This window comes from Molothrus aeneus, chromosome 3 (assembly GCF_037042795.1).
Source record: "Molothrus aeneus isolate 106 chromosome 3, BPBGC_Maene_1.0, whole genome shotgun sequence".
NCBI lineage: Eukaryota > Metazoa > Chordata > Aves > Passeriformes > Icteridae > Molothrus > Molothrus aeneus.
Window position 1 is genome coordinate 74279290 of NC_089648.1, and position 12495 is coordinate 74291784.

The following is a 12495-nucleotide window of genomic DNA, read 5'->3' on the forward strand; positions in this document are numbered from 1 at the left end:
CAGAGAACTGTTTCTAGGACTGTCTGCCCTACTCACTGTGGGTCCTGTAAAAAATGCATTGGCTATCCCCAAAGATCAAAGTAAATAGATACTGGAGAAGGTTTTATCCAGCTTGGAGCAATTATCTAGCTTCTGCACTGAATCCAGTTGGTAGCTTGGAGTGTGGGTGGAATAGGGTCATGTTCACCAGCGTCTGTCTGTGCTCCTCAGAGTGACCATCTCTGATGTGGGAATTGCATCACTAGTAAACGTCAGCCTGTGGTGCTGAACCCTCTAGGAAAAAGAATCCTCTCAGCTCCTAAAATGCACCATTATTATAAAAGGTCTACCTAGTTTTAGCTCATGATGCCATAGAAACAAACTCCTGTTGAGGCAACAAATCCCCATTTATCAGATGTGCATGTCAAACAAGAAGCCTTCTCTAGTCCTACACTTAGACAGTGTGTACCTGCCTCCTGCCTGGAAGAGGTTTGGGAGCCATGGCCTGGTTTATGCTGTGGTGATAGGTTGGGACTGAAGCTGTTCAAGCCATCTTCTCTGTTTCTGTGTGGTCCTTTCCCAGTATGAGCCAGCTGGCTTCTGGTACTGGTACTTGGGCAAGTGACCAGGGTAGGCTGATGGAAGGGCACAGCTTATGTGGCTGCTCTCCACCCAAACTGACTTTTGGCTCTTGTGAATAGAGGGGTACAGGTGGAACTTTCTGGTTATTTTGTGGTTGGTTTGTAGGGTTTTGTTGGGATTTTTTTGGTTTAGAGGTTGGGGGGTTTTTTTCACTTTTCAGGAGTGTGTGGGACTTTGACATTTTGTTTTACTTCATCTAAGGTGTTCAGATTGGGGCAGCCAATGTAGTACCTTTTTGACTGTGTTCCAAAATCCTATTTCCATGACCAGCTGTTGTAGGTGGCATTGCCAAATCATCGAATGGCATTACTAATAGGATACTAACTTTGGAGCTGGCTTTTCTCCTGTAATTACTGCCAGTATAAACACAACCTCTCACCTCTCTTGATAAGAGTTGTATGACTATCACCACACTGACTTTACAAAGCAATCTGGGAAATAGCAGATTTGTTTGTATTTTATTTTGAATCCCCACCTTACCAGCTTTTCAATACATTCAACACAGGACCCATGAGTTCAGAGTGCTTGGGGGACTTTCTGAGGATAACACTGACTGCAGAATACTTTGAAGACAAATACTTATCTCTTTTTGTTGTTGGTAAGTTGATGTAGAAGAACTTGGTGAGAGAATTACATATGGTGAAATGTTTAAAATTCTCTAAGGTGCTTCTATACTAGAATTCCCTAGATATAATACTAGATTATTCTACTGTTATAGAGCTTAGTAGGCTGGATCTCATTGTAAGTAAACCCAACTGCTACCTTGATTTCTGTGTAACCTATACTGTCAACTTGTTTTTTGATAACTTAGCCATGATCAGACTTGATTTTGGGTTCAAATTGAAACTTACATGGTAGTTTCTAGGCATGTTAAAGCTGGATCTCACAAAAAATCTCATGGATTTTCTTTGTGATAAGAATGTTTTTAGTAATGGCACATAGTGCTCTGAAAATTCACTAGCTGAAGCTGGCACATTATTATTATTTTTGTACTAGTGGCTTCAGCTTGGTGGAGGTGTATACTTAATGAAGTTTAAGAAAAATTAGCTCGGCCCTCTAGCTATGGACTTAGTAGTCAGCAAGATGTACATTTCTGTGAAAAGCATCACAGAATGCTGTGGAAGGGCACGGTGATGTTACTTTTGGGATATAAACACCTGCTTTAAGATTATATGTATAAATGTAAATTTGGCCTTGAAAAAGCTCTCCATGCCATCCATTATTCTAGAAGTGGGTTTTGTGTCAAAACCCACTTAAAATGTGGTCTTTGTTCAGACATCACGCACAAAAACACTCTGTAGCTGGGATACATATATCTTAAACCATAAAGAGATTTTTTAAAGGAAAAACCCAAAACAACTAAAACACTAAAAAGCTCAAAACCACAAAAATTTTTTGTATACTAAAAACATCCAAGCTAATCATTAGTGTGTTCAACATCCTGGTCGATTGTCTCCTGAAGAGACTCTGCTGGGCAGGCATCAGAGAAATATGAGCCTGTGCCAGCCACAGGTCATAGTCCTGATGTTGCTGTTGTCATCTGTCACCATATTGGTGGTTTGGATTTTTTTTCCATCTCCAGTGCTTCAGTTGCAAGTATTTCCTGTCCCAGTGTGCCTGTAATTTTACCACTCTCTTTTTCTTTACACTTAGTCACAGCTCTTTCCCCCTTCTGAGCCAGGGAATACGGCTGGGCTGTATCACAGCAAGTTCAGCTGAATCTCTATGTCAGAGCAGGTTTCTCAAGGAGTTAGCAGAGCAGGAGTTATACTTGTTAATACAGCTAACACAGTTCTTTGCTCTCTATTTGCCTGTAGATCAGTCTGGCACAGCCTGGGAGCTGAATGAGGCCATGGCAGCCCAGTGTGGCTATAGAGTAACTTACACCACCTGCAGGAGCATTCAGCTCCGTGCTTCTGCACTCAGCTGCCACTCTCACTTAGAGGTAAGTCTGTTACAGACATTTCAATTACAGTGCTCTTCTACACTAACTTTATGTGAGAAATTACTGAATTATTAATGGGCATTAACTGAGGTGTCATAGTGTGTTGAGTATCTGTTAGCAGAGAATAATATAATCTTCTTCAAATGTATCCAAAGGTCTGAGAATATTCCATGGTACTGCCATTTGGAGTACCATGTACAGAAGAACAAATGAAGTATATCACATGTGCCCTTAAAGGGCAACTATTTTCTTGTGGATTGCAATATGGAATTGCATCAGGCAGCTGTGTTGCACTCTGCCCTAATATTTAGTGTCTTGAGACACTTCACAGTAAAAACTAAAACTTTGGTTGCTGGCTCACTGCTACTATGTCATAAAACACAAAATCAGCTATCTCTTAGGTTTGTTTATTTTCTTATTGTTCACTTCTGGGGCTATGCAAAAGGAACAAACCTGCTGCCCAAAGTATTTATGTTGCTGTGTAGTTATACACCTATGTGCCTACATCTTGTGCAGTCAATGAAATTTAAAGTGATAATGCTTCAGTATGGCGTTGCTCCTCTGTGCAGAGGCTGGTGGGTGTATTTTGTAATTTAATTTAAAGTCACTAGGATAGGTGGTGCCCAGCTAGGGAAAAGCAGTCTAACAGGCAAATGTTCCATTTGCCCACACAGAAAGATGTGTTCACAGTAACTATACAAATCAAAGCATCTCACACTCCTGATATGAGCAATGCTACAACTCATCTGAAAAGTGCAAGTTGCTATTATGGTCCATGGAATCCCAGAGAGATAAAATGTGAAAATAACTACATGGAGGTAAGTACTTATGGAAAGTGGTAGAACTAAAGAAGTAGGTACTGCAAGATGCTCTCTTCGATTGTGTTTCCAATGCATATTCCTAGAATTTTGTCAGCTTCAGACTGCCCCATCATGAGCAGCTTGTTAGTGAGTGCACAGTATGCATCTTAAGTGATACATGTGTATTTTGATTGTGTAACTTATATTAGCAGTATTAGCTAATAAAGCTGAAAAATCATATCAAAAAGGTTAAGCTCGTAGATTGAACTCCCTGAATGTTGCCCCAATAAATCTTATTTGAGAGAACAGAGAATGTATAACTCCTGAAGGAAGTTTCCCTGCTGGGGAGGAATGCAGAAGGAGAAGTGGACTCCTCTTGGAAGAGGACGTTGGAGTCAAGAACAAACTCTGATGTTAAGTGGAAATAGAAAGTAGAAAATAGGTGGAAAAATAAAAAGAAACTGAAATCAAGCAGACTATAGGTGAATCACCAGGCATGGTGGCATCTCTGTCTAGGAAATTCTGTCTAAGTTTCTCTTGAAAAAGGCTTGTAGGGTGTTGAAGACAAGGAAATAAGTGTTATCAGCAAACTGCTTACAGATGTTTTTTCTCCTCAGATTTCTGTCAGGAGGGAGGTTCCACAGACTATAAAAGACTTTGTTCAAGATGAACCTGAGGACTGGACTCTTGTATTTCCAGAAGTAAAACTGCAGGTTTTCTTTTTTCAAAAGCTAGTGCTACCTCTGGCACAACTATCTTTCTTTTCATTAACCACGCAGTACTTTCAAAAAGTACCTAAGTAACAATAATAGGACTTCTGTATCAAGTGGTTTTAGTATATTTTTATAGATCAGAAGTACAGACAGTTGTAGGCTGTGTCTCCAAGAAATCAAGTCTTCCCCAGATAGGAGATTGTTTTGGTTTTTGTTTGCTTATTTTTTGCACAAAAAAAAATGCCTTAAAATCCTACAGCCCTTAAAAAAACTGTGAAGAGGCCTTTTTCTTCTTGGACTCTTTTATGTGCAGAGTCTTCAGCAATGCAGTTAGTGCCATTAGTTAGTTGTTCTCTGTTGCCCTTAATATGGAAAGTTTTCTGTATGCATGAGGTGGGGAAAGCTGGAGGGATATCCCACTAGTAAAATTCAGAGGCAACAGACCACTGGGCAGTTCAACACAGTAAATCATTCAATGCAATAAACCTGTTACTTTGACCATCATGTTTAAACTATTGATACATTTCTCTGGGTAGGCAAAGGCAGAAGAAACCTCAATATGGCAAATAGTATTTCATCAGCCAGAAGAAAAAAGGGCTCTGCTTGTGAGTAATGCTTGGAGTGCAGGCTATGGACTCAATGCCACAGACTCCAGGGTTCTGCTGCGAGTGCCATACACTGCTGCCCAAGTTCAGCTGGTTGAGGTTGGTGTGCTCCTTCTGGCCCCACAAGCTGCCAGGCTGTGCAGGTCTAACCAGATTCCTTCCTTACAGGATCAGGGAATTACCTTTTCTGTGCTGAGATCAAGTACATTTTACAAATACCAGTGGGTGATCCTGATGGTGGATACTGCTGTGGCTTGTCCTGTAGGTAAGGAGTGTGGTACCATGCTCCAACACCAAAATGTACAGGGACAGATTCACAGCCAGTGAGCTGACAGCTTTCATGTCTTGTCCCTAAGATGGTGTGGACTACACAAACAAAACAATCACCTGGACTGTTCCAAAGTATATTCCACCACTGTCTGCTGGAATGACTAGCTTTAAGGATGTGCTTGTGGAAGCTGGCGTGGATCTACACAAACTCTCTGCCAAGGAAATGGCTTCCAGGAAATATGTGTTATTGAATGAGTTAACAACAATTACAATGAAGGTTCCAATTGGTGCAGAAGGTGGTTATTACAAGGTTGGTGACTTATATTAGGTGCCATGCAAGCAATATTCTGGGATGTATGTTTGTTTTCTGATGACGAATAATTCTTCATCTTGTGCCTTTCAAATGGAAGATGGAAGTGTGGGAGTGAGGGAGAACAAAGGATTTGTTAAAAACTCCAGAAGCCCTGGCCAAAGATAGCATTTGTAATCACTACTTCATGAACAATTTCTTTTCTTGCAAGCACAGGAAGACAGAATCCTACACAGAACTATTGATTCATTAATTACTCAGGTTAACAGGGAGCTTTCGCCTATTATTCCAGATGTCATACTCCTCTGAGATGGTTCTAACTGCATTGTAAAGCATTGATGGGTTCCTGTTGTATTTTACACAGACCACTTAAGAGAATGGGAATAACCCATTAGTCCAGCAGACCATGTGCCCTTGGGATGGGTTAGGACTACACATCTAAATCTAGCTGCTTGGGGTGAACTGAGTCCTGGGCAAATGTAGCCACTGAACTTCTGGTGAGGTTGCATAAGCAGCCCTATTCACTATGAAATAGTCTCCTGCTGCTTTGAATCTTGGGGAGTGGGAGATCACTTTCCAAAGGAAGTCTTCTGAATATTCTGAGATAATCTAAACAGGGATACAAGAGTTCAGGATTCCTGAGCAAAAAGGGCAGTTGGTTGGGGCTGTAGATTTAACTGACCTTGAGATACTCCAACATAACTTTAATGCAAAATCAAGCCATACTAAAGGGTACTGATTTGAATTCTAGACTTCTGTGAGCAGTGGACAGCTTGGGGTAAAATACACCATCAACCTGTTCTTGGAACACCAGTGGGAAGACAACAAATGGGGACTAACCAAACATACTATCATCAAGGAAATAGAAACACCATTTGAACAAGCAGAGGTTGTTATAACCAATAGTAAGTAGCTAAACATTGAATTTACTAAAGGTTTTGGTACTGTTAAGAGCTTAATGCTATTTGTTCCTTTTCAGATTTAAATCTGAGTGCAGGGCTAATGAATGTTACAGTGGGAACATTCCTCCCAGATGCTGAGCTTGTGAACTTAACCATTGAAGGGGTCGTTGTGGCTGTACCTGAAGCTGTTCAGCATGGCTACCTAATACACAGGGCCAGATATGCTAATGGAAGCAAAGCATATGTACTACAAGTCCCACTTGATGCACCAAGTGTTAAAAAAGAGGTATGTACTAAGGCACTGCAGCATCCCATGGTATAGAAATGATGATATTACTTGGTGATTTTTCATGTCTAAATATTGTTTTCTTAGTACATGGGAGAGGACATGAGAACCTACATCCTGAATGTCACACTCACATTCATCACCTATCCATCAAGTGAGACCTTTGTTGTCCCAGTAGTTGCACTGTCAGCTGTGAAAGATGCAGGTAAACTTTGTGGAAGTTAGACAAAACTGCACCAGCCTGGCTGTGAACTCTGGCTGTGAGCTGGGCTGATTTCAGCCAGGGATGCTGCCAGTCCCAGGGAGCTGCACTAAACTGATGGCAGCTGGCTGACTCTTGGTTGTTTTGCAGTACTGCCCAGTGCAGCAGGGTTTTGTGATGGGAGGAACCTCCATCTCATTATCACTCGTGGGAATGTGGACCAAAACTGGCTACCTTTCATCTCAGACTGGCACCTTACCCAAGAGGCTGCACAGACGTACAATTACATTCTGAGGGACAATGGCACTCACCTGGCAATCTCTGTCCCTTTCCTTTCTCCCCATGTGAGCTATGAGGTAAGGCTGCCAACATGTAGCAATTGAAAGGCATGTTCTAGCTGTCAGATGTCAACAAAACACAGTATATTGTTAAAAGCAAAATAAAACTTCTCTTTGAGGTAATCCTCCCTTATATCTGAGAAGACTATTTTCTGCCCTTGTAAGAAAACTTTAATTTCCCTTAGTTAATGTTGGCAGAAATGGGCAAGAAAAAAAGAAACATATTCCGCATTTACTGAGCATTTGGCTCAGCATATGGCTGAGCATTTTTAAGGACAACTATACATGCAGTGGAGTTTGTATTGCATTCTTTTACAGAACAACTAAAAATGCTCACCCTGTGAACTTCTGGATTAAAAACATCCTGTTTAAATACATCCTGTGGACTTGACTTTGCTCAAGCACCATTATTTTTGGCTTGTGATAACCTGCCCTCTTAGTTTTTGAATGCTTTAGTTGAACAGTGTGTATTCTCTTGTTTAACCTGTGATTGTCATCTCTAGGGCTTTCATACCTCTGCAATAAAGGCTTCATTCTACTTAACCTTGAAGGATGACATCACCTTGGCTCAGAGGAGAGATTTCTCAATTTCCTGCTTATTTTCACCTTCAGAGCTAATACGTAATAGCATGTTGGGGATTAGCTGTTAATGCTATTTGAGTTGCAAAACTAAACCATGCAGTCTGAAACGTTTCTTGGTTTTAGAGTTGTGTGGCACTCTGTTTGCTTGTCGGACTTCCTACCAGTTAATATGCCACAAGGCAGGTATAATTAAACATTGGAGTGGCTATCCTGCCTAGTACAGGCATGGGGGAAGGAAGTGGGAAAGTCTACTTCCCCACACACCTCCAGAATCAAGAAGCTATGTAAAGGGTTTTTGTGCTTGTTTTGAGAGTTGAATGAGGTGGGGGGGGGGGGTGTTGGTGGAATGTGGGGAGGATCAGCATATAAAATAGTCATTCTAAAGATGTTAGAACCCTAAATATTAAGAGTTTTAGCAACTCATCAGTATTAAATGTATGGAATATCTAGGCTAGAAAAATCCTTTTAAAGAGAATGAGAACTCCTTGTGGGCTGCCAAAAGAGCTTGCCATCAAATCCATTCAGAACTTTGTTGTTAGGCTGCAAGAGGAGGTTGAATCCTGATTTGCATGAAAATGTATATTGCTCTTTCAGAATGCCTGCCCAATGGCACTGTGATTATTACTGCAATCAAACTGGTAGGTGGTGAAGACCTGGACACTGCTCTGCTTGTCTTGAGGGACAGACAGTGCAAACCCAGTCTAGTGACAGAGAGGACTGCAACCTTCAAGTTCAATGTGAACACTTGTGGAACGAGTAGAAAAGTAAGGACTTGGTCACATCAAGTTTACTCTGCATTGGGGTAGGGTTATTGCTAGACCTGGCAGAATTTCAGAGGGAGCTCAAGCTGCATGGAAGTCACAGCTGAAACCAGCACAGTAGTACATCTGTACCTTTCTGAGCTTACTAAATTCAGTTGAGCAGCATTTCTTACTGAGTAGTAAAAATGTTTTTTCAAGATCAGAGGTGCTTTCTGAAACTTGCCTTCAGTTTGACACCTCTGAATTGTTTCATGGTGGGCTTGAATGGGAGTTTATGCTGGTCAGATGTACTTGTACGCCTTGCAGAAGCTCTTTGGGTATTGCTAATGACTACATGGCCAAAGACTAGAGTGGGTACTATTCCTACCATCAAATACTGTACAAATAGAAAACAAACAAAATAGAAAATAATCAGAACATGCCTAAATTCCGATCATAATAAATGCAGCTTTCTGCATTGTTTCATTTCATTCTACTCACTGATTCAGTAAATAAGCTCAGCTGTTCTTTTTCTCAGGACCCATGCACTCCCTTTCTAGGGTGCTCTGTCATATTCAAGCTAATAAGCTTTCTTCTTGACTATGGCATAGCTGTCACCTATGGTAAACTTTAGTTCAGTGGGCCTTGGGCTTTTGGCTGGTAATTTCTGCCTAATTGTAAACATACTCTGCTCAGTGCAATCTGACAGTCAAGCAGAGGGATGTAGATATTGTACCAAACACAAATCAGACTCTAATGTGACTGTCCTGTTTGTAATGATGTACATGCTTCAGTTCAACAGCACAACTGTCACATATGAGAACGAGGTACTCTATTTCAGACCTGGCGATGCTATTCCCATATACCAGTAAGTGTTGTTCCCTAAAAAAAGATTGTACATGTTATTTTGGCTGTGAAAAATCTAATGCTAAACCCTTTCTTTCAGACTGAAATTTCTCTGCTTGTATGCAGTTGAGCAGACTGCTGATGTTCCATATGAATCTAAGAAGAACCCACCACCCAGTATTAAGCCAGGGTCTGGCTGTCTTGCCCTTTCATTGAAGCTTTTCAAAGGTAACATCTGTGATTAGACTCTATAAAATCACTGAATGGCTGCAGCCAGAAGGGATCTGAGATTGATCTTACTCATCCACTCTGCTCAAGCACGGCAGTGTAGAAAATGTTCCCCAGAACCATGTTCAGATGACTTTTAAATGTATCAAAGGATGAAGAGGAAAATTTTTAAGGCCTCTGATGGGACTTTTCTCTTCCAAAATGCAACATAAATGGTCAAATATCAGTAGTGGAGCAGAATTAGCATCACTGACACATGTATGGTTTTCCTGCTTTGTCTGGGCATGATGTAAGTTTTGTGTAGTGAATGTGATGCCAGCTTCTCTCTCCTATGAGCTCCTGAAGTGTTGCTGAGCAGGTTCAGCAACTCCCTGCAATGGTTGTAACCTGTGTCAAAGATACTGCTTTAAAGTGGTACCTATGCCAGCAAAAAGGGTTAACTGAAGCCTGAACCAAACACTCATGATGACTGGAATGGCCATTATGATTTTTTTTAATATTCATTTTCCCTTTTCACTACCTTTGAGACAATTTTGAATAGCAATATTAATGGCTTTTTGCAGAAGGAGTGTTTCATTTCTGGATCCTCAGAGCCAGGGAATATGTCTGAGATTTTTGCTTTCACAGCTGATCTTGCTTTCTTACCATTCTGTCCCCAATTCCTGACATTTGTATGCTGTCCCAGGTTTTAGTATTACTATGCCAGAGTAAATGGTAGTGGAAAAAACAGTGAAGCAGAAAGTTTGCAGATATTTCCTCCATAAAAAGGAAGCTTCTAATATCAATACTCTCTTGCAGAGAAATCCTATTCAGAGCCCTACCAGGAATCAGAATATCCTGTGGTAAAATACCTGAGGGAGGCTCTGTATTTTGAAGTTGAACTGCTCCAGCCTAAAGATGCAAGACTGGACCTAAACCTGGATGACTGTTGGGCTACCAATTCCCAAAGCCAGGACAGCCTCCCCCAGTGGCACTTCCTTATACATGGGTGAGGAAGGCTTCCCTCCTCTGTTTGGTAACTGCTCAGCACAAGGTGCTGTACCTCATCTGGGAGGAAAGGGGAAGAGGCAGAGGTGCAAGTGGCAGAGGTCACCTTGGAGGCAATTGCTGCTAATCTGTGAGGCATGTGTTGGTGTCAGCATAGTGGCTGTGCCTTCTGGGGCCAGCAGGTCTTGGGGGTGGCCAGAAGTGCTTCTAGCTAACAGTTTTGGCTGGAAATGAAGAGCAAGAACCCTGATCGTGAGCAAAGGCAGGGATCGTGAACTGGGGAGATCCTATTCATTCCCCTATGGCCCAAGGAAAATGGAGAGGGAAGCTCTGCTGTATTTAATTTCTTTGCTGTGTTTGAAGATCTTGTTGAAGGTTTAGATCAAATACATTTCCTCTCATGCATTTCCCAAACAGGTGTGAAAGCAACAAAGACTCCTACAGAACTGTGTTCCATGAAGTTAATTACAGCTTCAGAGTAAAATTTCCCCAGCACCTCAAGAGATTTGAAGTGAGGATGTTCACCTTTGTCCAGGGCACATCTCTGTTACAAGAGCAGGTCAGATGTCTCTGTTCTGTCATGAGCTGTTGGCAGTCCTGACAGGTGAGCCCAGGGTGATGCATGCAGCCCATGCTGTGTAAGGGTTCAGCTGGCCAGTGCTGCCTGGGGCTACTGGACACCTCCTTGAAGGTATAACACCCTCCTAGGGGTGAATAAAGGCCATCCACTTTTGTTCAGTTCACAAAACAAACTTATAGATTCATTCCGGTTGGAACAGACCTCCAAGATTCTCAAGTCCAATCTTTGACTATCATGCCTACTAAATAATTTTATGAAGTGCCACATCTATTCATTTTTTGAACATTTCCAGGTATAGTGACTCCACCACTTTTCTTGGGAGGCTGTTCCAATGCTTTGTCACTTTTTCAGTGAAAAACTTTAAACTATAATACCCAAGTTGAACTGTTCCTAGTGCATTTTGAGGCCATTTTCCCCTTTTCCTGTCACTAGTTGTCTGGGAGAAGAGCCCCCCCCCCCCCCCCCCCCGCCCCCCCACCTTGACACAGCCTTCATATCCTTTGGGATGGTACACCTTGGATTCCAAGTAAGACTTCCCTAAATAATCTAAATATTCTTGTCTTGTAGTTGTATTTCCACTGCAGTGTGGTGATCTGCAATACTAAGCAACAGCCTTTAGACCTCTTTTGTCCAAGGAGATGCAATCCTGGGAAGCACAGATTTGGTAAGAAAACAGACATGTCTCAAGTCTCTCCTGTGTTTTTGCTCAGCAATTTGGCATGTGCTCTCACTAATCGTGCCAGGTTGCAGACTTCTAGTCCCAGATTATGCTGTCCAGGGAATTAAAAGCTGAAATGTCTTGCAGCCCACAGTGCACATCCACATGGCCAAGTGTCATCTGGACCAGTGCTTGTTAGGAAGAAAAACAATAAGGACAGGTTGGTGTCAGTCTTAAATTACACTATTGGAACACCAAGTGTACTGCTGCTGCAAGGTAACAAATTTGTGTGTACGTCTCTTCTCCCTGCAGGTCAATGCACCAACTTCTGACAGACTGAACAAAAACTACTTCATTTTATGAAGTTGCAGTTAGGTGCCCTAAGCAACCACAGCCTGCTGCCCAGATTCACAAGTAAAATTGTTTCTGTGGTATCTACTGGGAAAATAGATTATCAGAGTCTATGGAGAAAAGGGTCAGTTAACCCATATTGGGTGTAACTCTAAGTTAAATAATTGTATTGTTCTTCTCTGTTCCTCTAAAACATTAAACTCTTGGTCTTTTGTGTGTTCATCTGACCTAGTCTGCTCAGCTAATATGTCTGAAACTTGTGTTACTTTGCAGTTGGAAGCATCTGTTTTGGAGTAGGGGAAGAAGATAGCAACAAGTGTGAACTTAATTGTACATCACTTCAAGCTTTTCTTTAAGCTTCTGTATGAACAAAGGACTGGGAGAACTTAATGTCAGTAAAAGAATGTGGGTTTTTTTGGAGTAAGATGGAATGAACATCCTTGATCCTGTAGTGGCTGTTGACAGGAAGGCTTTAAACTGATATTCTTGCAGGAGTGTTGTGGCTCTACCATGTCAAGTTGCCTTCCCTAG

General features: G+C 41.6%; 1 protein-coding gene across 1 annotated transcript; it reads left to right on the forward strand.

The window, feature by feature from the left end:
- The first annotated feature begins 1131 nt into the window (after nucleotides 1-1131).
- Nucleotides 1132-11945, forward strand: LOC136554287 (uncharacterized). Its single transcript, XM_066546134.1, has 19 exons — nucleotides 1132-1219; nucleotides 2439-2566; nucleotides 3241-3384; nucleotides 3984-4067; nucleotides 4616-4783; nucleotides 4853-4949; nucleotides 5041-5264; nucleotides 6016-6169; nucleotides 6244-6452; nucleotides 6540-6657; nucleotides 6805-7010; nucleotides 7496-7613; nucleotides 8169-8338; nucleotides 9109-9182; nucleotides 9261-9388; nucleotides 10187-10376; nucleotides 10793-10934; nucleotides 11523-11619; nucleotides 11926-11945. Exons 1-19 carry the CDS (start codon nucleotides 1132-1134, stop codon nucleotides 11943-11945), a joined length of 2559 nt encoding a protein of 852 aa, XP_066402231.1.
- Nucleotides 11946-12495: the final 550 nt, after the last annotated feature.